The sequence below is a fragment of the Meira miltonrushii genome (genome assembly GCF_003144205.1).
Source record: "Meira miltonrushii strain MCA 3882 unplaced genomic scaffold FA14scaffold_1, whole genome shotgun sequence".
Lineage (NCBI taxonomy): Eukaryota > Fungi > Basidiomycota > Exobasidiomycetes > Exobasidiales > Brachybasidiaceae > Meira > Meira miltonrushii.
Genome location: NW_020289943.1, coordinates 3,166,693 through 3,194,150, shown reverse-complemented (window position 1 = coordinate 3,194,150; position 27,458 = coordinate 3,166,693). Strand labels below are relative to the sequence as shown.

Here is a 27,458-nt window from a genome sequence, read left to right as displayed (position 1 = left end):
TGTTTAAATTGCAACCGGGTCCACTAAATTTATCATCCTACGCGCACGGACAAAAATCATTCAGAAGAAAAATGAACTGGATAACATCTTACCTTCTTCTACCATTCACTCAGCAAAGATGGGACATCCGGTCACGCTTGCTACATGTTCGTTGAACCAATGGGCATTAGACTTTAACGGGAATCGCGATCGGATTCTAGAATCGATCAAACAAGCAAAAGAGGCAGGAGCAAAATTACGTGTTGGACCTGAATTGGAAATCCCGGGATATGGATGTTTCGATCATTTCTTGGAAGGCGATACAGTCTTACATTCCTGGCAAGTGTTATGTGAGATACTATCAAACAAAGATACATTTGGACTTTTGATCGACGTTGGAATGCCAATCTTACATCGTTCAACTTTGTACAATTGCAGAGTGATCATATTAGATGGAAAGATTGTTTTAATTCGTCCAAAAATGTGGTTAGCGAATGATGGGAATTATAGAGAATTACGTTATTTTTCACCTTGGACAAGAAGAGGACAGTGGGATGATTTCGCCCTTCCAAGAATGGTCAGAGAAATTTCAGGTCAACAATCTGTTCCTTTTGGCGATGCTGTCGTTTCAACAAAGGATACAGTGATCGGAGTGGAATTGTGTGAGGAGTTGTTCACGCCAAACAGTCCTCATATCGCAATGGGCTTGGATGGAGTGGAGATCTTTATCAATCCTAGTGGAAGTCATCATGAATTACGAAAGCTTCATCGCAGAGTCGATCTGATTCGAGAGGCAACATTGAAGGCAGGCGGAGTGTATTTGTATGCTAACCAACAAGGATGTGATGGAGACCGATTGTACTACGACGGCTGTCCTTTAATTGCTTCAAATGGTGATGTTGTAGCACAAGGAACACAATTCTCTCTGGATGATGTGCAAGTGATCACTGCAACAATTGATTTGGATGACGTCAGAGCAGCAAGAAGCAGCAAAAGTCGTGGTATGCAAGCTGTTCAATCCGATCTGATCAATAACGGAAAAGGATTCCATAGAGTTTCAGTTGATTTTGAGCTTGGACGACGAGAAGAATGGGGAGGTGAACTCGGTGGGTTGATCAATGGAGTGAAGGATGTTCTTGGGTCAAAGACTACCGTCACAGACGTACAGAATTTGTCTCATCCCTTACCGGCATCCAGACCGCTAGAAGTACAATACAATACACCAGAGGAAGAGATCGCTTTAGGACCTGCTTGTTGGTTGTGGGATTATCTTCGTCGTTCGCGTACACAGGGATACTTTATCCCACTTTCAGGGGGGATTGATAGTTGTGCAACAAGTGTGATTGTGCATAGCATGTGCAGATTGGTCGTCAAAGCATGTAAGCAAGGAAATCAGCAAGTATTGGAAGATGTTCGAAGAATATGTGCGAAACCTTCTGAATGGATTCCTGAATCACCGCAAGAAGTTGCAAGTCATTTGTTCGTGACGTGCTATATGGGAACAGAAAACAGCAGCACAGAAACTCGTCAGAGGGCTAAAGATTTAGCGGAAGCAATTGGTGCCTATCATATCGATCTCAATATGGATATCATTATCCGAGCAATTGTGACTTTGTTCTCGATGGTGACCAATAAACAACCAAGATTCAAGGTCCATGGAGGTTCAGCGGCCGAGAACTTGGCATTGCAAAACATTCAAGCTCGATTGCGGATGTTACTGGCCTATATGTTTGCCCAATTGGTGCCCTGGGTTAGAGGAATGGTAGGAGGTCTGTTGGTGCTTGGAAGTGCAAACGTAGATGAAAGCTTGCGAGGCTACTTGACAAAATACGATTGTAGTTCGGCAGATATCAATCCTATAGGTGGAATCAGTAAAACGGATTTAAAGCGTTTCATTGCCTATGCAGAAGATGCATTCGAATTGCCAATCTTACACGATTTCTTAACGGCAACTCCAACAGCTGAATTGGAACCGATCACAAAAGAATACGTTCAATCGGACGAAGTAGATATGGGAATGACGTATGATGAATTATCAATTTTTGGACGATTACGCAAGGTGGAAAAGTGTGGACCATATAGTATGTTTTGCAAATTGGTTCATGAATGGGGAGATAGATTGAGCCCTGAACAAATTGCAGAAAAAGTGAAAAAGTTCTTTTTCGAATATGCCCGTAATCGACACAAGATGACAACATTAACACCTTCTTATCATGCCGAGTCTTATAGTCCTGACGATAATAGGTTTGATTTAAGGCCGTTTTTGTATCCTTCTAGATTTCCATATCAATTCGCAAAGATTGATGAATTGGTAGCAAGGATACCGGACAGAAGCGGAGGAAACAAGAAGGGTTGAACGAAGCTGTAAACTATTTGCATAAATGTCATTTAATTTACCGTGCCGAGAAAAATACTTTTATACATCTGATCAACGTTGTATCCAATTTCATTTATGTACGAATGGATCTTATGGCATTTGATCACCGTTATATCCATATTCATTTATGTACGAGTTGATCTTATGACATCTTTCTCAAGGATCAGCCCATTTATTAGTCTATAATACGGACAAATTCGGAAGCTAATTTTAATTTGTATTCAAAGACAGATAGAATGAATACAAGTATGAGGTGCATGCTAGTAATTTATATTTAATTAAATATTATAGCACGCGTCTTGTTCGACTTCTCCGGCGCCTTTTCGGCAAAAGCCACACAGTCAGTCTGTCAGTGTCAGTAACAGAACACTCACTGTGCAGCTCTATGGGAAGAATGATTGGCTACACTTTTTTCCTCTTCAGCATTCCTTGTGACCTATGAGGTTGTTATGGCCTATTGTACCCCTTTCCTCCTCATTTTGATATAAAAAGTGGACAAGCAGGTGCCAAGCGAACATTCTTTACTCCGCAACAAGTCTTGACTACTTTCATCACACCTGATAACATCATCTTGGACGGTACCGATCTTGACAAATTTACTCCAATTGATGTGCAGTCACTTGTGAGGTTTACTTAAAAACGTTGCAACAAGCGAAGTAACGCAATCATTCGGGCGGGGCATCGTAAGATCCGATTTTTCGTCATTTATCCTTGGCATTTCTTAAACAAAAACGCCAAATTCGGTCCAGTTGGGGCGTATATAATTCGGCGTTCTGCTCTGTTTGCAATAAGGAAATTGACGTCCCTTTGCCAGCAGGACACGTTGAGTTTCTCGATTGTGGTATTGATTAGAAACGCCGACGAGCACCGCCTCATAAAAGCCAATTTTATGGAAGGAAGAAAGACATAAAAGCAAACCATTCTTTCACCACCAAATCCAGCATTCATCTAACTAACAACCCCTTTTTCCTGCAAAGATGAATTTACCTTCACACCTCACCAATTCTGCTCGAGGCTCATCAGAGATTGATATCTACAATTTGCCAGTCGTGAACCGCACTGCTTCCGGTTTTGAAACTGTTGCAAAGGAAGCAAAAGCACCAAACGAAAGTCATAACAATGAAGAAGCAATTATACACACAGACGATCGTGGTGGAATAGATAATGCTCCGCCCGATGATGAAGGACCAAGACAGCGATGGTACAACAAAGCATTAACAATCGCAAAGCGTCATGGAGCATTTGTTGGTCCAGGTATTATTGCAAGTGTCGGATATACTGATCCGGGAAATTGGGTGACAGATTTGGCAGCCGGTTCGCAATTCGGATACAAATTAAATTTCGTCATTTTAATGTCTGGTCTTTTTGGTATCTTTTTGCAAATTTTGGCTGTTCGAATGGGTGTTGTGACCGGTGATGATCTGGCACGCAATACTCGTTTACTCCTCTTACCTGATGATGACGGTCGCTTACGTTTTGGCTCCAAAGGAGTTCACAACAATACACCAGACAAGCTCAAATATCGTACTTTGCGTATCTTTACTCTGTGGGCGCTCTATTTCGTATCTGAAGGTGCTCTCATCGCAACGGAATTTGCCGAATTGCTTGGATCCGCTATTGCACTCAACCTGCTATTCCCTGGTCTACCTTTATATGGCGGTGTCTTGATCACTTGTGCCGATGTGATGCTCTTCTTGTTCATCTACAAACCACAAGGTAATTTCCGAATCTTTGAGCTTTTGATAGCTACATTGGTGATGATCGTATTGGCATGCTATATCGCCTTATTGGTCCGTACTAAACCTAATTGGGCATTAGTTTTTGACGGATACGTTCCATCTTCTACTTTAGTCCAACCAGAAGCTCTCTATACGGGTATCGGTATCATTGGTGCTGTGATTATGCCACATGCGATGTATCTTGGAAGTCACTTTTCCACCATCAATAGAATTGACAGAAGCAAGAACTCGTTACGATTTGATATGGAACCCGAAGTGACCGAATCAAATACAAGTAATAATCCTACGTCGTGGGCTCAACGTTCTTTTGGCGTTTTACGAACATACATTGCCAACCACTTCCCCTCCTTTGATGCACATTTGCGAAACAGAGGACATCGTCATACCAGAAGAGCTGAAGAACAAGCAACCGTCCCAGCTTTACGATCTGATCAGGTCCAAGATCAAACAAAGGGACTATGGCCTGTGCGAATGACGATTGCCGAAATGAAGACGCATTTGCCTCATGCAGCCTGGGATATCGCTCTTTCACTGTTCTTCTTTGCGATCACTATCAATTCTGCAATCTTGGTTGTAGCAGGCGCAGCATTTTATTACGGCAACAACCGCTCGGCGCAATTGAGTGATTTGTACGACGCATTCGAATTATTAAAGAGAACTCTTGGAGGAGCTTATGCGATCTTATTTGCCATTGCTCTTTTGGCTGCTGGTCAATCTGCTTCAATCACTTGCACTCTTGCAGGACAAATTGTTTCAGAAGGTTTTATCAAATGGCGTACGAATCCATTCTTGAGAAGGTTGGTTACGAGAATTATCACTATGATCCCTTCATTGGCAATCGCAATTGGAGTTGGAAGGCAAGGATTGGATGAGGCATTGATTGCTTCCCAAGTAACTCTTTCGTTTGCATTGCCTTTTGTTCTGGTACCATTGATTGCCGTTACTTCGATGAACAAAAAGATGACAGTAGAAGATGATATCGACGAAGAATTGGTCGATGGTGCAAGATTGAGAGAGGACGAGAATGTTTCAAAAGAAGATGTTGTTACCGGAGTGCCATTGACCGTTATCACTCCATCTTCATCTAACGCCTTGAATCAGACGAGCTGCGAAACGCCTGCTGCTGCTCCAGAAGATCCCTTACAAGGACCAATTTCCACCTCTGCCGATGCACAAGGTCGTAATTCTGCTTCTAATGCACCTTCATCAATTGCCTCAAAAATTATGCACAATTTTGCTAATAGATGGTATAATATCGTCATCGCGATCGTGATTTATTTGATCATTTTGGTTGCTGATATATATACGCTCGTTACTCTGTTTAATGGTCAATCATAAATAAAGTCTCAAACTTTACTTCATCGTTTCCGAAATGATCATACTTCATTGTTTTATACTCAGTCCTCATTTCAATATGAAAATTAATGTATATAACGATATTTTTTATCACACTGTGTGTCTTGTGGCTTTTGCAGCGGAGGAAGAAATAAACGGTTAACCGTCTTGCCCCACAGAATTAGAACATAAGACTTCGTCCGTATTGTAGTTTCCTTCTCTATCCGTGGTCACATTGAAGAATTGTTGTGGCTATCTTGTAGTAGATTTCACGCCCCGCTCAAATGGCGCATGCAGTTATTGAATTATGCATTGACCATTCGCCTCGTAAGTACATTATAACAATTTGTGTACATATGCATACTTTCTGTTCTTTACCCTCACCCTCGATGAATGTAGTTTGATCCTTTTTATGGCATCGATGTCGCTATCGCGGCTATTGCGCCCTAACTTGTCATGTACATCGTGCGCTCATTCGGCGATTTTGCCTTAAACTCTTACTCGGCACCGAAAAGACAAGCCGGAAGAACCAATTTGATACGCTCGATGTCCGGAGGAGAGGAGGAGGTGATGATTGCCATATAAATTGCGTCAAATACGACAAAGAGCATGGATGATATCCCGGCATACATTCGGCATTTAATCCCCTCGACAACAGAAAAATGCTCGATCGTCCTCTGCCCCGCGGTAATGGAACATGGAAAGAAGGCGGAATCGACAAGTCGATTCGACAGCGTAACGCTATCTCATCATCCTTACAAAGAGTATAAAGATGGCCTTTTCTTTTGCTTTTCTCTTCAAATTTCCTACACCGTCAAATCAGAATGACTTTCTTAACTACAAGTGTTGCTCTTATCATTTTGCTTTGGTCGTGTGCTGTGGCCGAGCATGTTATCTTGTATTGGAATGTAGGCTGGGTTGAGAACGTCAACTTGGACGGATTATTCACCAGACGAGCTATTGGCATCAATGGGTTCTACCCTCCTCCAATCATTATGATCAATCAGACAGATTCCCTCACAATCAATTTCAAAAATGCTTTCAGTGATGGCAGAGGAACCGCTTTGCACTCTCACGGCATGTTTTTCAACAACACGGGCTATTTCGATGGAGCTGCTTCCATTACTCAATGTCCGATCCCAGACGGAGAGTCAATTGCTTACCAACCGCACAACTCCCCTCACAGTCCAGCCATTCGTCAAGAACAATGGGGCACCTATTGGACTCACGGTCACTACGACGGTCAATACGTGGATGGATTACGAACGCCCGCGATCATTCATGCGACCAACGAGCTGTACAAGTATGATGATGATTACACTATCATATTAGCAGATTGGTATCACCGTGAGCATCATGATTTGGTGGTTAACGAGCTTATCAATGTCAAGAATCCACTTGGCAATGACCCAGTCCCTCAGTCAGGTCTGGTTTACTTTGCCCATACAGCAAAGGGTGCAACTGCTGAGTACTTGCCAGGCTACAATGAGAACGCCACGTTGTTTTTTGAGCCAGGTAAAACATATCGTCTACGCCTAATCAATATGGCCGCTATATCCAAATTTCAATTTTGGATTGAAGGTCACGAAATGAGCATCATCGAAGCCGATGGTGTGGACGTGGAAGAAGTTCCGGTAGACAAAATTGACCTTGCAGTTGCTCAAAGGTATTCGGTTTTGGTACATGCAAGAAATGATACGAGTCGTAATTGGCCAGTTCACGTAAATTTGGATCCCGTGATGTTTAGCAAAGTACCGAAAAGTTTGCAATTGAACATCACCTCAGCGATTGCCTACAAAGAAGGAAATCCAATGGGATCTGATCGACCAACAATTTATTACGACTATTTTGATGATACAGCTTTGGTGCCTGTCATCAGTCAGCCTCAATTGCCTGCTGATGTTAGCTTCGTCAGATCATTTGATTGGAATACGTTTAGTAATGGAAAAGATTATGCTTTTGTGAACGATACGATTTTTATTCCTCCGCTCACGCCTTCCCTCTTTACTGCACTCAGTATGCCAACAAATGAATCAAAGTTGCCCATCGCATACGGACCAAATGGTAATGCGATAGTCGTGGAACACATGAAGTCATTCGAGATTGTTTTGCTCAACCTTGGCAAATTAGGTCATCCATTCCATTTGCATGGACATCAATTTCAAGTAGTACACAGAAGTCAAAATTTCAAATCAGATGATCCTGCGATCAATCCGGTCAAGAAAGAAGGCCAAGTCAATCCATTACGCCGTGATACTGTTCAGGTTCCTGCGGGTGGTAGCGTTTCTATACGTATGGTCGCCGATAATCCCGGTGCCTGGATCTTGCACTGTCATATCGATTGGCATTTAGCCGCTGGATTAGCAATGGTCGTTATCGAAGCACCAGAAAAGATCCAAGAAAATCTTCAAGTACCGTTTTACCTGTTTCAACAGTGTCAGCAACAAGGTTTACCTGTTTCTGGTAATGCAGGAGGATTCCAATCTTTAAAGGACTTTGGTGCCTTGCCTCTTGCTCCTACACCGTTGAAGTCCGGCTGTACTATCTATACAGTTGTTACGATTCTCGCCTGTGCCTTTGCTGCCTTATTGGGGAACGGAACAGTAATTTTGTACAGTTCACGTTATTCAAACGATGCAAATGAAGATGAAGAATGATTAATTTCGTTCTCTTTCTAGTCTTGTTCCCGGTAGGGATGTGAAAGATTACGTCATGAGATAAGAGCAACTTACGCCTTTAGCGCTACCTTCCTTCTCCGCTCGTTGTCACATTTCAATATTCATACGAAATACTATGTCACTGCACGCTTATCCGGCGAATGCATCTTAAAAATTTTACTCGGCAGCGAAAAAATAAGGAAATTATTGAAATCTCGATAGGATTATAATGCTAATACGTAAAAGATAATTCGGCAAGATAAATGTTGCCATCTTGTGATAGTGTCTTGACATGATAAACATTGCCATCTTGTGTTAGGAATTTTTATCATGCAATCTTTTGTCGAATGAAAGATAAGGCGAAGAAAGGACGACTGGGCATTCGATCAGTAAAGAAAAGGTGCATTAACAAAGAGCATTGATTCTGCTCTTTGTCATTTCTCCGCATTGCATTAACGCTCGACCACTGAATGCCACGGAGACAACTAAAGGAAGGGTATTATGATAAGCCGTCTTCTCAAGCTCGTTATCATTTGTTTTAAAGGATAAATACAGCAACTTCAACCTCATACTTTTCTCCACAAAATCCTCAGATCGAAATGATGTTCTCTACTGCAATTTTTGCTCTTCTCGCATTGCCATTTGCTTTGGCCGAAAATGTCACGTTGGATTGGAATGTAGGCTGGGTCGAGAATGTCAATTTAGACGGTCTCTTCCCCAGACGTGCCATTGGTATCAACGGTGCTTATCCTCCTCCGATTATTATGATCAATCAAACAGACTCACTCACGATTCACTTCAAGAATGCATTTGGCGATGGCAGAGGAACAGCGTTGCACTCTCACGGCATGTTTTTCAACAACACAGGCTATTTCGATGGTGCTGCTTCCGTTACTCAATGTCCGATCCCAGACGGAGAGTCAATTGCTTACCAACCGCATAACTCCCCTCTGAGTCCCGCTGCTCGTCAAGATCAATGGGGTACATATTGGACTCACGGTCACTATGACGGTCAATACGTGGATGGATTACGAACGCCTGCAATCATTCACGCCGATAAGGAACCGTACAAGTATGATGAGGATTACACTATCATCTTAGCGGACTGGTATCACCGTGAGCATCATGATTTGCTGGTCAATGAGCTTATCAATGTCAAGAATCCACTTGGAACTGAACCATTCCCTCAATCAGGTTTAGTCTATTTTGCCCATACTGCAAAAGGTAAAAATGCTGAGTACTTACCCGGTTACAATGAAAATGCAACATTGTCATTTGAGCCAGGTAAAACATACCGACTACGATTGATCAATATGGCCGCGTTATCCAAATTTCAATTTTGGATCGAAGGACATGAAATGAGCATCATCGAGGCCGATGGCGTGGATATGAAAGAGTTTCCTGTGGAGAAGATTCCACTTGCCGTTGCTCAAAGATACTCTGTCTTGGTACGTGCAAGAAATGATACTGGTAAAAATTGGCCGATTCATTTGAACTTAGATCCGATCATGTATAGCATATTGCCGAAGACGTTACCACTCAATATCACCTCAACAATCGTCTATAAAGAAGGAAACCCCATGGGATCGGATCGACCAACGATTCAGTACGAGTATTTTGATGACACAGCATTGGAGCCTGTCATCAGTCAGCCACAGTTGCCTGCTGACGTACGTTTTGTCAAAACGTTTGATTGGAATGTGTATGGGGATGGAATCAGTTACGCATTTTTCAATGGATCAACCTTTATCAATCCGCTAACACCTTCCCTTTTCACGGCACTCAGTATGCCTACAAACGAATCAAAGTTGCCCATCGTGTATGGACCAAATGGGAACGCAATAGTCGTAGACCATATGAAGTCATTTGAAATCGAAATACTCAATCCTGGTCCCACAAGTCATCCTTTCCATTTACATGGGCATCAGTTCCAAGTGGTTCATATCAGTCAAGATGTAAACTCCGATGATCCTGCAATCAATCCACCCAAGAAAGAAGGTCAAGCCAACCCTCTACGCCGTGATACTGTCTTGGTTCCTGCTACCGGAAGTGCAACTATACGTTTGGTAGCCGACAATCCCGGTGCTTGGATTTTGCATTGCCATATCGATTGGCACTTAGCCGTTGGATTGGCAATGGTCGTTATCGAAGCACCGGAAAAGATCCAAGAAAATCTTCAAGTACCGGCTTACATGTTTCAACAATGCCACCAACAAGGTTTACCATCTAGCGGAAATGCAGGTGGACTTGAATCTTCAACAGATTTTGGTGCTTTGCGTCTTGCTCCTGCACCGTTGGAGTCTGGCTGGACTGTTTCTGCAAGTGTAACACTTTTCGCTTGTATCTTTACTGTTCTTTTGGGCAACAGCACGATATTTTGGTATAGCTCACGCCACCGAGATGAAGAAGATGAAGATAAATAAATTTTCATTTTCTGCTTCGCTATCTTTTATTGTCTGTACTAGCTCTCGATCATGTAAAAAAGAGATCAATTAAATCGATTGAAGACGTACATATTCTGAGGAATGGTATCATTAGTGAATTTGAATATAATAAATAAGGAGAAGCATAATCCATTGCTGAAACGTGAACTTAAGCCATAATCTTCTTCTTCAAGGAGCCAAACATGCCCAATTTTTCATTTGCTGGCTCAGCAGGAGCATCAACGGTATTGGTTTGGACTTTTTGTTGTCTGGGTGATTTGACGACTTCATCCTTGTTTGCAGCAGCTGTACCGTTTGGCTTTGTTTGATCGATACTGTTTCCGTTCACCGCCGTGTCGTTTGTTGTTTGAGGTGTAGGTGCAGCCTTTTGTGGAACAGGCTTAGTTCCATTTGCTTTTGCAATCTGTAATGTTTCTGGACCGTTTAAGCCAATCACATCAAGTGCAGCTGCAAGACCACCATCATCTTCATAGGTTAAAGCACCATTTTGGAAACCGGTTGGAGGAGCAGGCAAATCATCACATGAGTTCCAGTCACCCCATTTACCTTCTTTGATTAATTGTTGCGTACGTGCTTCGGCGAAATCAACTGGAGCACCAACGCCGATCTCTTGTAGTTCACGTACGAGTGTTTTTCTGCAAGTATCATGACCAAGAATTTCACGGGTTTTTGATCCATCGACCATTGGGTATTGCCAACGGATCATACCAGGATTCTTTTGTGATAAATCTCCGTTACGGTCATGAACCCATCTTCCACGCCAGAAAGGATCGTAATCCATATGTGAAACACGCAAACGTTTGATCAATGCCCTTCTTTCTTGGTCATATTCTTGTCCCTTCGATTCGGCCCATTTACGTGTGACCTTTTCGAATTGATCACACAACCTTCGATGGTTTTCCCATCTGCGATCAACTTCTTCTTTGTTTTTGTGAAGATCGTTCTCTCCTTCTTCTGGTGGAACCCAATCGAATTCGACATCAACGTCTCCTCCAATATAACGAAGCATGTGTTTACGTGGAATTTCTTCCATCAATTCTTCGGGTTTGTTTGTAAAGCGTACTTTTGCACGTACCACAGGATCCAAAAGCCATTTGACCAAATGCCATGCTTGTGATAGAATCCAAGGTGCTTTATGAAGAATCAAGACTGCTAATTGTTCAGGGAAATAAGATTGAAGACATTGAAGGATATAAAGGAAATTGATCACGTCCAAATTTGAAGGTCCAAAGCCGGTACAATCGAACAATAAAACGATCTTATCGTTTGGCGGAACGACTAATAAACGTACAAGTTCAAAATGTGCAATGATGAACTTCTTTGTTGTTGCTTGTGGTTGTGCCCAAATTACATGTTTACCGAATTGAACGTACATGACGGGTTGATTGCGTAAATTTGTACCGAGAGAAAACACCTTTCCGTTTGCTTCAAAGTTTTCGACGTATTTAGGGATCTCTTTACCATTACCCAAATCACCTTTTTGAACGAGAATGTCTAGATTGGTATCCAAACGCCATTTCAACGTAGATGCCAACATGGCCGTTGTTGCATCGATGCTCCATTTACGTGCACGCAAGAAGCGTAACATCAAGATGTCTGGATTATCACGTTTGACCATTACCCAGAATGAATTACGAAGGGCGGCAGAACCATAAGTAGAAAGTAAGCGTTCCATATTTGCTTCTTCAGTACGAGCTTGAGCAGCAGCTTTCTTATCATCTTCTTTATCAATTCCACTTCCTTTAACGAGTTTTGAAACTCCACTAACCGCACCCAAACCACCGCCGCTCATTTTACTTTTTGTTGCTTCTGTATCAACACCCCAATCTTCCGCAAAACCGTCTTCTTTTTGTTCAGATTTTGTTCCTTGTGCTTTATCACAAATATCAAAGAAAGCTATCCACATTTGATAAAGATCATCTTGATGTTCTTCTGATAAATTACCAGCATAACCTTCTGGCATTTCATACTTTTCCGGAACGATGTCCGTAAATTCGTCTTTTGCATTATGTTGCGACATGATGATTTGGTGATGGGGAGGGAATATTAAACAATACAAAGTGGAGATTGATTGGCTTTTTAAAGCTTTTTTCAAGGCTCGGGGATATGATCAAATCTCATAAAGCAATGCTCTGAGCTTTAGTGCCATAAAATGAAGTTTTGATCGAGAACAAAATCGTGCCCGAGCCCGTTGATCTTTTGATCGAGCTCTGGGGCCGAGGAGAACAATAAACAGAAAAAGAGGACATACGCTAATGCAACTAAACTAAATTGTGTGGGAACATTCAATTGATCACGATGCCACTTTGACAGACAAAGCAGCTGATTGCCGTAAAGAGAAAAGAAAGAGCTTTTAAGTGATTCAACGGAAAACACGCATCCGTGTAATGAGAATCAAGCCGAAGTAAGCAAAAGAGCTGTCAAAATGCATTGATGACCTTTTTCTGGGATTAATATAGCACAGACCTACAGTGGGATTGTATTAGCGTATGTTCAATTCAAATTGCGGGGTAATTAACTATCTTTTATGCCATATGACACTGTCAACTGTGCCGATCGCACAAACAGAACAAAAGGGCTCTTTAAAAAGCGGTTGAACGATATAAGCGGTTCTCAATGTTGTAATCACAAAAGGGTTTAGAAGGCGTACTAAATAAGCATTTGATTCTATTTTACACCAACACATTCAACTCTTTTAACACTCGTGAATGATTACGTAACCTCTTACCATCAATCAATGATCTTCAACAACTTCTTTTTATAGGAAATGTTTATTGCTGAGCTTATAACACATTCTTCCACCACTACAAACGTCAAAGGGGCCTCGGCGAGAGCAGGCAAATGACTAACCCAGGCAGGCACATACTCACAACGCGTCAAAGATGTCCCTCTGCCTAAGGGGGGGGTATCAAAAGGCCTATCGAAGCTTGAGCCTAGAACCAAAAAAAGGAACACGGCTTTGGATTTATATATTTTGGCTTCAAAATTTTAAAGTTTTGACACAAACGCACGAGCAATACAATCTTCTCTCACCATTGCCACCTCTCTTACGTCTTCAAGGATCCATCAAATGTCAGGAGCAGTCAATTCGCCACAAACGGCAGCTCCTTTGGTGCCAAGTAATGTGAACACAGAAGGACAGCAGACTGAAGAAGGGGAACCAAAGCCAGATTTATTACCCGGTGGCTTTCACCGATTTCGTCCGGTATCCGATGCAGATGATTTCCCAAACGAAGAAACCAATCTAGCTAGACCATTAACAGATTCAGTAATCACTATTCGAATCATTAAAAGTTTTGCTTATCGATCAATGAAAGCTTTGGTATTGCAACATGTTGATATTACCAAAATGACAGTAGATCAATTACGCTCTCATTGTCAACAAGAAGTTCGTACGAATTCCGTCTTTAAAGCTTTTAGATCGTTTGCCGATAAGCTTGACACTCTCAAGATTTACACTCGTGCACATGGAGCCAAAACGACAAACTTGATCATCAACCTGGATCGTCCTGATTGGATATTGGAAGATGGTACAAAGACTTTGCTTGAATTAGGCTTGGAAAATGAAGCAGAATTAAGTTTGTTCAATAGAGCCGATTATGAAGAATTCATTCAAAATCCAGAAACGAAATGGTAATCAACATGAAATGGGTCAAAAACATATCATTGTACTTATATATATATGGCATAATTTGTAATAACATCAATTTTCGGTCATTCCTAGGGTTGCAAGTTTACTAGTTGTTCTTCTTACTTCACTTTGGCAATTTGTCCAAAGCGTCATTTCCACCTGCGTGCAATCTTCAAACGTAGATACCGCATTCGTCATTGTCTTCACGCATGTCAACTCCAGTCATGCCTCATCGGAAGTGTAGAATACTGTACATTTATGCGAATGAGATTTATCTGATCTGTGAAAATACAAAGAGATGGTATATTGTACAAACTTTGCAAGAAGTCATCTGCTCTTAATACCTTCCTCCTGATTGGTATCCTCTTCCATAATTCTGATTATTGTTGTTATATTCTCTCCGACCATCGCTTGCGGGTGTTTGATTGTATTGTTGAGAAGCATCCTGACCATAACCGTATTGCTGATATCCTTGCGAGTTGTTGTGGCTTGGGTAATATTGATTTTGATTGCTTCCGTATTGGTATTGGCTGTTTCCTTGATAGCCTGATGCATTTTGTGAATAGGCGGTATTTGAGCCATATCCTTGTTGACCATACGGTGGTGTTCCACCGTATCCAGCCATAGGAGGTCTCGCTGGTGGAGGACCAGGTGGTCCTGCAGGTGCTGTAGATGCTGTCTTGCCCAAAGTACGTAAAAGATCTTCTACCAAATTCGGATTCTTTGTTAGAACATCTTCTAGTTGTGGCTTTGGTAATTCGCTCAATGCTTGAACGGATGATGGAGGAACAATGCCAGACTGGGTAACAGATGCTGGCTGTGGGAAAGAGGTCGGCGTTCCTCCTCCTCCGAGATTTGGTGGTGTATTGTTTGAGCGTGTATTGCCACCTACAGCTCTTAGTAAGTCTTGCAATGTTGACGATCCGCCTCCTAAGCCGGTACTGTTGCTCTGATCTGGTGTATATCCACCACCTTCTCGAGGTGTAAGACTCGAGGTTGGTTGTCCAGGTCGATATGCGCCCTGAGAGGGTATATCTTGTCTGAACAAGACACCGACTAACAGGAACAAATCCTTTCCACGTCTCTGCGCTTTCTCATCAGACAGACATTGTGGTGAAAGTAGAGCAAGCCACTCAGGTATTGGTTGATCTTTGGGTAATGCAGCCATATAGAAATCCTTCACCGCACGTCCTCTAGCCGAGCGTAGAGGTTGAAGGACACCATATCGATCCTTGCCTTTGAAGTACTTGACAAGATGATCGAAAGAAGTTTCATTTCCATCTTCATCCGTAATCTTGTTGGCTTCAGGCATACTTTCGGGAATGAATTCAGGCTCTGCCATGAGTGCTACCAGCTCAGTACGAGGAGCAATCCTGCTCTCGAGCAAATACGGAATCGCACTTCCACTCGGCAATCTTCCTTCGATGAGTGAGAATGGAGATGGAAACAAATTTGTCCAATCTTGTGTTGTAAGATCTCTGCCCGCAATCTGTCTTACAGCACAGGTAAAGAAGCCTTCGTCTGGCATGTGAATCGATCCTTTCCATCCAATCGCAGGAAGGTTGTCTTGACTGGTTGTCTCTTGTCCCGATTGTTGTACATCGTTGCCCTTTCCGTCCTCCTCCATACCCAGGAAGTCATCAATGAAATCGTCTGCTATTTCGTCTTGCTTGCTGTCATCATCAACTTCTTCTGTATGCCTGATGGCGATTGAAATATCACCATCTTGATTATCTTCATGTTCTTGATCTGAGTGAGCCTGCACATCCTCATCGTTCTCATCAGGAGCTTTGTCACCTTGCCAAACATTTGAGAAATCAAACGGTAGTGTGGGTGATTGGACCGACTGTGACGTTCGACGGGGCAAATCTGATGATGAAGATGATTTAGCAGCAGGTAGCTTATCATCTTGACTGTCTTTCTCTGTAGATTGGCCGGTAGGGTTCTTTCCAGACACTTCGTCGCCTTGCACTCTATTTGATACAGAGATTGAAGAATGAACTTGATCTTCCGTAAGTCGATTTTCGTATTCGATATCAATTTCTCCTTTGTGAGTCAACTTTCGCAAAGGTGCGTTATCCTTCTTGAGAATACTTTGTTCCAAACTTTCCTTCTTTCGTCTTTCCACTTCTTCTCGTCTTGCATCGTTTGCCAATTCTTCACTTGACATATTCGAAAGTTCAACAGCAGAAATAATGCCATCAGCAATCTTTGCACGCAAGGTGATATTGGTTTTGTCTTTTAAATTGAACATGAAACTTCGTAATTTATCACGATATGCTTTTCCTGCAATGCGGAAATTGGCATTAATGGCACTCTCATTCGTCATTTCATAAAGGGCTCCTTCGAAACTATGTGCATATTCCTGACTCTGTTCTTCTCCTTCTTGCTTGTTCTCGCTTGCCTCCGTCATAATTTCAGAAAAGATTGCTGCAAATTGTTCTTCTGCATGTTTTCGAAGCGCATCGCTGCGAGATCGCTGAACTGCGCTTGCAGAGCTGGTGTTTGACTTCGAGCCGCTAGATGCAGAGGTGGAAAGCTTGCGACTCGTTTGTACATTCGCAGACGAAGATTCTTTCGTTACATTTGACGAATTGGCATGTTGCGCTCGTGAAGGTGAAAGTGTTGGCGCTTGTGACCGGGCCTTTTTACTGACAACGTCAGCCTCTTGTAATTTACGCTTAGGTGATGCTGATGGTACATTACTGGACTGTTCTGGGTCTTGTGCCGATGCAACTTCTGACGGCTGCTTATCATCGACACAAGAAGGACAAGTGAATTCTGTCAAAGACTCTGCAGCTTTTTTCGTCAATCCTATGCACTTGAAGTGATACCTGTGGAGAAAGAAGGGCAGTGTCAGTTTTACAATTCTACAACCACTATACGAAACCGCTCGATCAACTTACCATTCATTGCAATTTGCGCATAGCACCATTGGCTTTCCATCATCTCCTTTGCGACAAATGCAAAATTCTTCAGCAGCATTCCTTATCGATTTTTCGCCGGATTTTTCAGAGTCCGCTTTCTCTTCATTTACGCCGTCCTGCGCCTGACCCATTTCCTCGACCGCCTTTCTGCTTGGCTTGCGAAGACGACTGCTATATCGTGAGCCCCTTGTTGTCTCTTCGCTTGTTTCTGTAACGTCTGCCTCCTTTCCCATATTAGATGATTCCACTGCACTTGCTGACATGACGAATAACTCCGGTACAACAAGTCAGATTATATGGCTGAGTAGAAATGTGTGATCACCTGTTACGATAGCAGTACGACTTCTGCTTGCTTTCAAAAGCTTTCAATGTATGAATATAAAATCAATAAAGTAGTACAACAAATACGACACTTCAAAGTATCATCAAAAGGAGCAACAAGAGACTATGGTTCAGCGGTCCAAAGATATTGCCTTGCCCTAGAATCCTAAGCCGTCCAAAAGATCTTACAGTGAATAATTCTTTCACCTGAATCGGAAATCGTCCTTAGAAGGGAATCCAGTCCAAAAGCAGATGTCAAAGCGTCACAAAAGATGCCTAGACACAGCGATATCACAATTCTTGATCGTAAACTCGATGTATAAGCCACGCACAGCGATGCGCACACTCAAATGTAACGAATCCTTTTGCCCTGAACCTTGGTGATGGTAGTAGAGAAGTAGAAATTTGCAGTGGGATTGTGTTGGAATTAAGTTTAATTTTCTTTTCTCTTACGTGGGGCTATTGGCGCGTATGTGTGTAAGAGAGACTGCTCTTACAAGGGGCGTCAGTCGTGCAGCCAAAGTAAGCTATGAGAATCAAAAAGTGAACAGATTGTTACACCGCTTATCAATTTTGCTGAGAAGATTGTCAATTCCGCTCTCCACTTCCCTTACCTTTCCCCTTCACCACCACGCAAAAGATGTTCATCAATGGTGGTGATGATGTTGTGGGAACGATGACTTCAGGCCGTAACAGTTTGATTGGAGTGGCAATCTCTTTGGCCGGAAATGTGTTAATCTCTTTGGCGCTCAATTGTCAAAAATTGGCGCATACAAGGATGCAAAGGGAAGCACAAGGATTGGACCCAAACTTTTTATCAGATGAAGAAGAAGAAAGCGAATCACAGCCTCTTCAGAAGAGTTCTCGCTCTCCATCTTCATCAGGAAGAGGACAAGATGTTGGTTATGGCAGTACATCCTCCCTTCCAAAGCCAACAAATGCAAACAATTCACCGCCAAAAAGTCGACAAATGTCACGATCATCCTCTGTATCAGCGGGCAGCGGAAAAAGGAAAAGCACATCTGAATCAGACGGGGAAAACAACGAACCAAACAGAAAGGAGGTAAATACTGAATTTTTACGCAGCAGACTTTGGTGGTTAGGACTTGGGTTGATGAGTTTAGGTGAATTTGGCAACTTTTTATCGTATGCTTATGCGCCTGCTTCATTGGTCGCTCCTTTGGGAGCTGTTGCTTTGTTGTCAAATGTGATCATCGCTCCAATCCTTCTTAAGGAACGTTTTCGACCTAGCGATCTTGGAGGAATTCTTTTGGCAATCATTGGTGCGGTAACGGTCGTTTTCAGTTCAAAACAAAGTGATGCAACTTTGAATCCCGATGAATTACTAAAAGCAGTCTTGCGACCCGAATTCTTGGCTTATACTGGAATTGTCATCGTCTTTGTGATAGCACTCGCTTACGTCAGTTCGACATCACTTGGGGATCGGTATATCCTCTTGGATCTTGGTGTTTGTGCACTTTTGGGCGGATTCACCGTTTTGTCCACCAAAGGTCTTTCTTCGTTACTCTCTTTGGGTAAGCCATGGCAACTTGTTAAAGTTCCAATTACATACGGTCTCTTGATCGTTTTGATCGGTACAGCACTTGCTCAGATCACATACCTCAATCGAGCTTTGCAAAGGTTCGATTCAAGGGAAGTTATTCCAACACAATTTGTTATGTTTACAATTTCCGCTATCGTTGGATCGGCAATCTTGTATCGAGAATTCGACAACATGGAAGCACATCGACTTATCAATTTCTTCTTTGGTTGTCTGACCACTTTTGCAGGGGTCTACATTCTTACAAGGGCGAAGAATGAGGAAGGAAATGGACATGAATCAGATGAAGAAGCCTTGGAAGACGAAGAGGAAGGAGAAGTCGATGTACGAGAAGACAGTGCATCTCGTCGTACAAGCTCTGACGCATTTACAAAACCTGTTGCCGTTCCAAGAACACATCCAGCTGCAGCGAACAATGCTAGACGTGGAAAGAGGCGATTACGCTCCAAACGTTCCATCGTTGGCTTTTCAGCAGGTTCTGTTCCCACTGTTGCCATTCATCGTGCACCCAATGCTTTCCTTTCTACAAGTTTACAAGAAACAGGTAGCGTTCCTGTCGCTATTGCACGCCGATCAATCTTCAACCCTGCTTTCACGATCGCATATCTGGATCAAAGTTTGCCTTCAACTCCTAGAAGGATAAGACCATCTGGACCAGCAAGCGAAAGACCAACTTAAGTTATTCACGAGTGACTTACTCTTCTTGTACTATAGTCTTTATTTGCGGACAATTACATTTATGCAATGCGTTGAAATATGGATAGTATACATGTATTGTTACAACAATTTGTCAAGCTTCTTCAAGTGAGGCCTGCTTACGTTTTTGAGCTCTTTCTTTGTTGAGCTGTTTACGTTTTTCGTTTTCCTTCTCTCGTTCCAATGTGGGATCGGGCTGACGTTCAACGATACGTGGCAACAGGGTAGCGAATGTCAAATAAGAAGTGTGACCACGCATGTCCGTGAACGGTCGTGAGAGAACATTAGCCCGCTGCAAGCTTTTGCCGTCTTCTTTTGCCTGGGGTGTGGATGGATCAGTTGCACCTTCCTTGCCGTTGGTCTCTGCATCCTCTTCAGTTTCTGCGTTTTCTTCCTCTGGTCGGACCTTCTCGACTTTGAGCTCAGATGTCGTCTCCGCTTTACCCGCATCATTTTCGTCCCCTTCCTTCTGTATTCTCTCCTGTCTTTCTTTTCTTGCTCTTTGAATTTGCATATCCCGTCTTTTGCCTTTCTTCACTTCTACTTCCCTAATCCGTTCAACAGCTTCATCGATAGATGGCGTATAATTTTGCGCTCCAGGTCCGCACCAAATACTGAGATGGGTCCTGTTCAAGCATTCATACGTTTCGATATCCGTCCACTTTGCTTCATCGACAATATTTCCATTCTCATCATGAGAGGTAGAACCTTTTCGCAAGGCAGCCACCGTCTTTAAAACTTGTTCAACGCATGGCGAGAAACAACAAATGCGCGTGGGAACATCTTTACGCATTGCTTCTGCTGCATGAGGAATTGCATCCCAAGGAGCAGGTAAGTCCAGGAAAACTGCGTCTGCCACTCCTTCCAATCCGAATCCATTCTTGACCACATTACGATGTCGTAAAGAAAGAGTAGGAAACAGGCCATGCTGTTCAAACTCATGCCAAGCTTTCACAGCCCTGCCTGCATGGAATTCAAATGACCATACTCTTCCTTCTCGTGGAGCGACATACGCATTTGGAGGAGCAGAAAGACGTTCTAGAATATCAGCTTCTTGTGCATCAGAGGGTTGCATGATTGTTTCTTCCTCTTCTTCATCTTCTTCAGCACCTTCCTGTCTTTCATCGTCAAATTCATCTTCCGTCTTTTTCCTCTTCTTACGATTGCTTCGATCTTTTTCAGTCTTTGCTACTCCTTTCCATCCATACCCGCTACTCTGTATATGCTTTCTTGCAACGCATCGGGTAGCATAATGTGAGAATGATCCTGATCCCGTTCCTGATTCGATCATCCGAGCTCCGGGAGACAGACCAAGATGGGCAGAGATGAAAGACATATCGGGCGTATACAAAATTTGCGTACGATGCGGTAAAGCTAACGTCCAAAGTTCAGGTGTCGGTCGCAAAATGTGAATGAATCCTCTTTTATTCTTGGAGGCTAATCTGGCACCAAAAGGTTTACCAATCATTTCATCGTGTGGGAATGACCCGTAGGTGTTTGTCAATTCTTGTCCTGATGTTACTGTAAGTGGAATAGGCGGTCGATCCCTTGACAGGAAGATAATGACGAGATCGCCTTCAGAAATGACATTTGTTTTTGTGTAAGGTGGTTTTGATATTACCTGATCATGCGAATGTCCATTCTGTCCTGTTCCTTTTTCGGCAGTCTGAGTTGATGGTGCAATCTGGTCATTCTGAAGTGTTTCCTGACCAGCTGCCTGCATGGCTACGTCTGAAGCCATTGCCTACCAGAAAGTTGTCAGTGACGCTATGATGGAGGAAGAAAGTACTTGGAATCTACCGAACTTCTTAGCCTACCCTTTCTTCTCTTTTTTTGTTTTACAAAAAAAATAGAATTATATAATCAACTTAAGCTTTTTACGCGTCTAGTACACGGTGCCCCTCTGAACGTGGAGAACAACACGCCATTAGAGGCTCAGGGGTTATTTTTTATTTTGGAACGAATGCATGCATGATGGCTTGAACTTTCAAGGTACCAATCTTGGAAGTATGAATGCATAGAATGAGATTGATTAACATCTTTCTCACATCCTCATCAAATTGGTAACATCAAGAGAGGCCGAGAGGACGCCCTGTGGATGACCTACTCATATACCCACGTTCACGAGTAGATCATCACGACAACACAATGAAACAACCATAAACTGAATTGACGAATTTAACGACATATTTAACGACACCTCCCCTAACGAATGCAAACGGAATAACGACAAACAGTATAACATCAACATTACATCATCGCCAAAATGGGCAACTCCACCTGTCCATCCGCATACGTACCAGTCGATCCCGTACCCTTCTATACCAATGGCAACCTCAATTTTAAAGCACATGATGTTGGCTGGATTATATGCGGATTCTTCACTCTGATCGCCTCAGTCACATCATTTTGGCTTATATGGAAACATTTAACATACTACACGTGTCCACAACAACAAAGACATATCGTTCGAATGTTATTCATGGTTCCAATTTATGCAATCGTTAGCTTGCTATCCTACATCTTTTATCATCAAGCGATTTATTATGAAACGATTCGAGATTGTTACGAAGCTGTGGTAATTACGTCTTTCTTCTATCTTTTGCTTCAGTACGTTGGTGATACACCTGCCGAACAACATGAAGTCTTTCGAATGGTCAAGCTCAAAAAATGGTTTTGGCCTTTGGGTTTTTGGAAGTATAGGCCAGATGGATTACACTTTTTATGGTTAATGAAGATCTGTATTTTACAGTACGCCATCATTCAACCTATCTGTACGTTGGCTGCTGTTGGATTGCAGTACTTTGGCTTGTATTGTTTGGAATCTTGGGAACCATATTTCGGACATATTTACATCACGCTCGCCATCAGTATCAGTGTTTCAGTCGCGATGTACTGTCTCATTCAATTCTATTTGCCCATTCAGGGAGAACTCAAGCCTTACGCTCCCGTACTCAAATTTCTGGCTGTCAAGAGTGTGGTCTTTCTGACTTTCTGGCAAGATAGCTTTCTATCGATTTTGGTTTATTTTGGTGCCATTAAGCAATCACAGTACATGACTGCTGCTGACATTCAAGTAGGCATCAATGCATTATTGGAAACGTTTGAGATGTGCATCTTTGCTTTTCTTCATATAAAAGCATTTACCTATGTCGTGTACCGTCCAAAAGATCGAAAGCGAACAACACGAAAGTTTAAAGCTTTATTGGACGTTTTCGATTATCGGGATTGGTATTATCAAATGCGTCAAACTTCACGGTATATGGCAGCAAAATCAAAAGGTCGTGATTATTCGATCGTGGAAGACATTCGAAGGGAAAAATATACACATCTGGAAAAAGCGCTTGGCCGTGATCGATTGTCCCACTTGCAAAGCGAATGGAGTGCAGGGAAAGAAAATATACCCACCTTTTGGAAACCAGGCTGCGAGCCAGGAGAGGATGATACGAGCTCCAATCTCGATTCTGATACAGAAAAAACGGCTTCTACCAGAGTGGATGCAGTGGTGAAGCCAAGATCACGAGCTGCCTCGTCGATGAGAGCCGTAGGTGATACTGAAGAGCGGAAGCCACGCGGTAATTTGGCAATGAGACCGGATTATGATCCTGAAAATGATGATGAAGACGGACCGATAGATGAAATGTCAGATCATCAATCGCTTTTACAATCAAATAAATTGTCCAGACTTCTACCAACTCTTCCGAGGGTAGAAGTTGCTTCAATCCGAGCACCTTCGTCACGCATGGAAAGGCATCCAGAACTGTCGCAATATCATAGAACAGCGCTGGAAGAAGATTTTGAGGAGAAAGACGACGATCAGAACCGATCAGTGGATGTGCCCGATGACATTTTCATTCCGCGAAAAGGTGGAAGAGCAAGAAAAGAAGCATCTTTGGGGTTGGGCGCATTTTGGAGACAGTTCCGTCAAAGAATTTCTGGAAGTCAAACGGAGCCCGTAGAACAGCACGAAGAAGATGAAATAGAAGAGGATGATGCATTCTTGCCCCCTGTGTCTTCACAGGAGTCAAAATCTGATGCCTCACAAAGCGCGATCCGGAGCCGGGATTCCCCCTTAACGAAAATCATCAGAGATCACGGGCAAGAAATTTCTGTGCCGGTAGACGCAATCTCTGCAAAGATTGGTCAGACAACAATTGGACGTACAGACGCAATTGCTACCGCCATCCAAAGACAAAAGTCTGATCGTGCTTATATCACTTCGATACCGTCTACTCAAGAGCCAAGATCGATTGCAGAGGCGTATTTATCAGAACCCCAAAGCCCTGATCCACCCGTACAGAACGTGCCATTGCGAGCCCCTGTCCCCAGAAAAGCTGTCGGTGACATCGAAAGCGTGGCACCAAGTATAAGTATGTGGAGCTCATCAGCACAAGATCATAAGCGGTCAAAGTCCATCACTAAATCACCAGAGCCTGTGAAGCTGACGGAGAACGCACTCAAAGCTGCAGGTCTTGCACCCACGAGTGCTGATGTTCCGTCCAATTTAGGCGTTGAAAAGTCTGCTGTCTCATTAAGCACAGCCGAATTGCAAAGACAATTGACGGCGAAGGAACAAAAGCGAACCTCTTTGATGGCGAAAGGTCCAAAAGGCAAGCGAATTGCGGTCGTGTTACCAGGTGCTCTTTCACCAGAAGGGTTGCCAGCCGTTGAACCTGTGCAAGCACAAGCAAAATCAATCGTGTCCGATGTTCCTGCTTCTTTGCGACCTGCTTCACAACCACCCACGCCCAACACGAACCGAGATTCTCGTATTCGATTCTCTGAAATAAGGCAACCGATGCCGGATCCCAAAGATAATCCGGAAGCAGATATCCCTGTAGTGAACGGTTGGGTTGTTGCTGGCGGCAAGAGCTTGAAGCAGATACGAGAGATGGAAGAAGAGGCAAAGAGGAAACGTGAAGAAGAAGAAAGACGTCAAAAAGAAGAACGAAGAAGACTAGCCTTTGAACAACAGCAAAGGAAACGCGAAGAAGAAGAGAGACGTCAAGAAGAAGAACGAAGGAGACTCGCCTTTGAACATCAGCAAAGACAACGACAGCAGCATCCTCAGGCGGTCATGAATGCTACAGGTCGTCCAAGAGCCTATTCGCGTGATAGCAATACTTATCAAAGCCAAAATGACAATACACCATCCTCCAGCAGTAGGACAAGACGCATCAGTGCACCGCCTGTGCCTGAAGCAAGTAACAATGCCAAACGATTTTCACTTTCAAAATCGAACAAAAAGGAGAACGCAAGTGTTCCACCTCCTTTGCCAGCACCATCGCAATTATCAGGTATGGACGTTCATAATGTCTTATTTGCTGGTGCAGATGCATCGATCGGTCAACGTCAAAGGGATACTCGATCACACACACGACCAGATTATTCCAGCAGACAAAGACATCAATCGCAACCTTCGCAAACGCTAAGTCAAATTCAAGTTGGTTCTATTGTGAGCAGACGAGAAGTATTCAATGCAATGGCACCTGCTCCTGCACCGATGCCGCAATACTATCCTCATGCCGTGGGACAGGTTCCTCCTTCTAATTTTGTACGACCTCCAATGATGCAGCCTATCAGACAACAATCTTACTCTACAAATCGAGCTCCTCCTGCTTGGCCAGTCCCGCCTCCTTCTAATGCCGTTGGATCTAGAAATATGTCATGGCAACAGCAAAGCAGAGGTTATGCGCCGCAACCTCATCCTGCTCAGCCTCCACGGTCATTCTCTGGCACACACACATCGTATGATCCATACACAGGAGAACCTCGATCAAGCGCTCATCAAGGGCACTCGGTGCAACGACCACATCCTAGGCATTCTCTTCCACAGCAACCTCAAAGACAATCTTACAATCACAACGGAAGAGACACAAGAGGAGAAACTCGAGAAGGCTTTCAGTTTGATTATATAGATTAAAGAAGACAAAAAATGTGTATTGAGAATATAAATACATAATGATGATGATGATGTTGACAAAATGCTCACTTTTGCTGATTTAAGCGTTTTTGTTGTTCTTCATGTAATCTTTGAAGTTCCAAAGAAAATTTTGATTTTGCACGAATTTTATGACCATAAAAGAATAAAATGAAAGGAACTACGCCCAAAACTGCTCCGATCAAAGCTACCAAAGTACTTGCCCACGTATAACCAAGATTATGATACATTGGCGTAACAAAAAGCGGAAAAGCGAAACCAAACATATTTCTTGCAAACGATTGAGCGGCTAAAGCAGAACTTGCATAAACGAGATAAGCATCTGCAAGGTAATTGAAAACGGCCAAATAGATGGTATACACTGCCGTCATGAGTGCAGTAATGCCGACTACCGGTCCGGCTATACTAACATCAGGGTATGATGTCCAAGCATAAATGAAACAACCGATCGGGAAAAGGATGGCAGCAGCACAGGCAGCATACAAGCGTGCCTCTGGACCTCGTTTTTCAAAGTTTTTCAAATAGAGACGATCCTGATAAAAGTTGCAAGCGAATCCGATGAGTGCACCTGCACAAATTGTCAAGAAGACCAAACCTGTTTGATCGGGTGTGTAGTTGTGCAGTTCCGTGATGAAACCAATCGACTCCAATAGACAGTACATCATTCCCCAACAGAATGAGATCCATAACGAGAATACAAACACGATTGGTTCAGAGAATAACATCCATGCAGGTCTTGTTAGACTATTTTTGATCAAGATTGGAATGGATGCCCTTTCTTCTTCAGCTTTGGCTCTAAATCGTTTATCGCCCGTTTCTTTTCGAAGTCGGATTGCTCTTCTTGTCAAGATGACACTACCACGAGTTTCCTTCAAGAAGATCAAGAGGATGATAAATATTGCACCAGTATAAATTGCTTGAATATATTGAATCCATCTCCATTCAAGTTTGGGATTCCCAGCGACGAAGCCAGCCCAAAAAGGACCAAAACCAGTTCCAAAGATTGCACCGACGCTGAACAAGCTCATGGGCAATCCACGTTCGCTCGTTGCCCAAATATCAGCAATCGTTCCTCCCACCATCGTACTTCCTGTACTTCCGAACCCACCTTGCAAGAAACGCAAGATGAGCATTCCAGTCATGTTGTTCACCAGCCCGGTTCCAACAAAAAAGACTGTGTATAAGAAATGCGTTGCAAGATAAATCAAATTACGACCAAAAACTTCTGAGAATGGAGCCAAGATAAGTGGAGTGATTCCGAATCCTAAAGCATAAATTGAAACGCCAAGAAGGGAAACTGTATGATTTGTTTCATGTAAATCTCTTTCCATACTTGTTATTCCTGGAACATAAGCACCTGCAGTTGCAGCCACTTCTGCGGTAAAAATCACACTTAAAATTGTCGTTAACCATTTACGATGTTTTGAAAAATTGAATGGATTTTCCGGATCATCTTTTTGAAATTCTACCCAAATAACTTCTTCTCCTTCTTTTGTTTTTTGAATTTCTAATTTTGATCCATTACCTTTTTCTGCGTCACCGTATGTAGGTGCAGTGTGATGCTGTGTAGTTTCTTCTCTTTCGCCACTATCTCTGGAAGATGAATTGGTTGGTGTTACGGCTGCTGTACTTTGACCTGTTTCAGGTACAGGTATATCATTTGCCATTCTTTTTTCATCTTGATCCGTGTGGGAAGTAGCTTCGATCATATTGAACGAAGCATTCGTTACGGTTGATGGTGTTGGTAGAGCATGAATAAAGGTAAGAAGGTTGGTTATCTATTAATATATGTTCATTTTTACTCTTTTTTATCCGAATCGATTCGCACGAATGACTCTTATGCTGCATGT

General features: G+C 42.8%; 11 protein-coding genes across 11 annotated transcripts; 7 read left to right on the top strand and 4 right to left on the bottom strand.

Moving 5' to 3' along the window:
- Positions 1-94: 94 nt before the first annotated feature.
- On the top strand, positions 95-2,588 carry FA14DRAFT_159696 (glutamine-dependent NAD(+) synthetase with GAT domain-containing protein). The gene has a single exon (XM_025498333.1). The coding sequence runs from the start codon at positions 119-121 to the stop codon at positions 2,333-2,335; it is 2,217 nt and encodes a 738-aa protein (XP_025358144.1). The 5' UTR covers positions 95-118; the 3' UTR covers positions 2,336-2,588.
- A 961-nt stretch (positions 2,589-3,549) lies between these two features.
- On the top strand, positions 3,550-5,067 carry FA14DRAFT_112570 (natural resistance-associated macrophage protein; the record flags this gene model as incomplete). The annotated part of the gene is made up of 1 exon (XM_025495980.1): positions 3,550-5,067. A coding segment is annotated over one exon (1,518 nt), but the record flags the coding sequence as incomplete, so codon positions are not given.
- A 748-nt stretch (positions 5,068-5,815) lies between these two features.
- Positions 5,816-8,253, top strand: FA14DRAFT_170611 (putative iron transport multicopper oxidase). Its single transcript, XM_025500283.1, has one exon. The coding sequence runs from the start codon at positions 6,255-6,257 to the stop codon at positions 8,085-8,087; it is 1,833 nt and encodes a 610-aa protein (XP_025358142.1). The 5' UTR covers positions 5,816-6,254; the 3' UTR covers positions 8,088-8,253.
- A 433-nt stretch (positions 8,254-8,686) lies between these two features.
- Positions 8,687-10,510, top strand: FA14DRAFT_183635 (multi copper oxidase; the record flags this gene model as incomplete). Its single annotated transcript, XM_025501330.1, has 1 exon — positions 8,687-10,510. One exon carries the CDS (start codon positions 8,687-8,689, stop codon positions 10,508-10,510), a length of 1,824 nt encoding a protein of 607 aa, XP_025358141.1.
- Positions 10,511-10,563: 53 nt separating this feature from the next.
- On the bottom strand, positions 10,564-12,561 carry FA14DRAFT_159694 (uncharacterized protein). Its single transcript, XM_025498332.1, has one exon. It carries the CDS (start codon positions 12,549-12,551, stop codon positions 10,680-10,682), a length of 1,872 nt encoding a protein of 623 aa, XP_025358140.1. The 5' UTR covers positions 12,552-12,561; the 3' UTR covers positions 10,564-10,679.
- A 1,040-nt stretch (positions 12,562-13,601) lies between these two features.
- On the top strand, positions 13,602-14,447 carry FA14DRAFT_166841 (uncharacterized protein; the record flags this gene model as incomplete). Its single annotated transcript, XM_025500049.1, has 2 exons — positions 13,602-13,650; positions 13,702-14,447. The coding sequence occupies 2 exons, from the start codon at positions 13,602-13,604 to the stop codon at positions 14,166-14,168; spliced, it is 516 nt and encodes a 171-aa protein (XP_025358139.1). The 3' UTR covers positions 14,169-14,447.
- Positions 14,448-14,499: 52 nt separating this feature from the next.
- On the bottom strand, positions 14,500-17,322 carry FA14DRAFT_170608 (uncharacterized protein; the record flags this gene model as incomplete). The annotated part of the gene is made up of 2 exons (XM_025500282.1): positions 14,500-16,996; positions 17,069-17,322. The coding sequence occupies 2 exons, from the start codon at positions 17,320-17,322 to the stop codon at positions 14,500-14,502; spliced, it is 2,751 nt and encodes a 916-aa protein (XP_025358138.1).
- Positions 17,323-18,086: 764 nt separating this feature from the next.
- On the top strand, positions 18,087-19,649 carry FA14DRAFT_119817 (DUF803-domain-containing protein; the record flags this gene model as incomplete). Its single annotated transcript, XM_025496374.1, has 1 exon — positions 18,087-19,649. One exon carries the CDS (start codon positions 18,087-18,089, stop codon positions 19,647-19,649), a length of 1,563 nt encoding a protein of 520 aa, XP_025358137.1.
- A 112-nt stretch (positions 19,650-19,761) lies between these two features.
- Positions 19,762-21,390, bottom strand: FA14DRAFT_118440 (tRNA methyltransferase complex GCD14 subunit; the record flags this gene model as incomplete). The annotated part of the gene is made up of 2 exons (XM_025496293.1): positions 19,762-20,333; positions 20,376-21,390. 2 exons carry the CDS (start codon positions 21,388-21,390, stop codon positions 19,762-19,764), a joined length of 1,587 nt encoding a protein of 528 aa, XP_025358136.1.
- A 543-nt stretch (positions 21,391-21,933) lies between these two features.
- On the top strand, positions 21,934-23,111 carry FA14DRAFT_166838 (DUF300-domain-containing protein; the record flags this gene model as incomplete). Its single annotated transcript, XM_025500048.1, has 2 exons — positions 21,934-23,027; positions 23,090-23,111. The coding sequence occupies 2 exons, from the start codon at positions 21,934-21,936 to the stop codon at positions 23,109-23,111; spliced, it is 1,116 nt and encodes a 371-aa protein (XP_025358135.1).
- A 2,448-nt stretch (positions 23,112-25,559) lies between these two features.
- FA14DRAFT_166837 (MFS general substrate transporter) lies at positions 25,560-27,456 on the bottom strand (the record flags this gene model as incomplete). Its single annotated transcript, XM_025500047.1, has 8 exons — positions 25,560-25,780; positions 25,808-26,443; positions 26,468-26,782; positions 26,822-26,905; positions 26,942-26,980; positions 27,002-27,097; positions 27,134-27,139; positions 27,339-27,456. 8 exons carry the CDS (start codon positions 27,454-27,456, stop codon positions 25,656-25,658), a joined length of 1,419 nt encoding a protein of 472 aa, XP_025358134.1. The 3' UTR covers positions 25,560-25,655.
- Positions 27,457-27,458: the final 2 nt, after the last annotated feature.

Coding starts and splice junctions, on each gene's coding strand:
- FA14DRAFT_159694 (XM_025498332.1), bottom strand. CDS start 12,551: ATGTCGCAACATAATGCAAAAGACGAATTTACGGACATCGTTCCGGAA.
- FA14DRAFT_170611 (XM_025500283.1), top strand. CDS start 6,255: ATGACTTTCTTAACTACAAGTGTTGCTCTTATCATTTTGCTTTGGTCG.
- FA14DRAFT_159696 (XM_025498333.1), top strand. CDS start 119: ATGGGACATCCGGTCACGCTTGCTACATGTTCGTTGAACCAATGGGCA.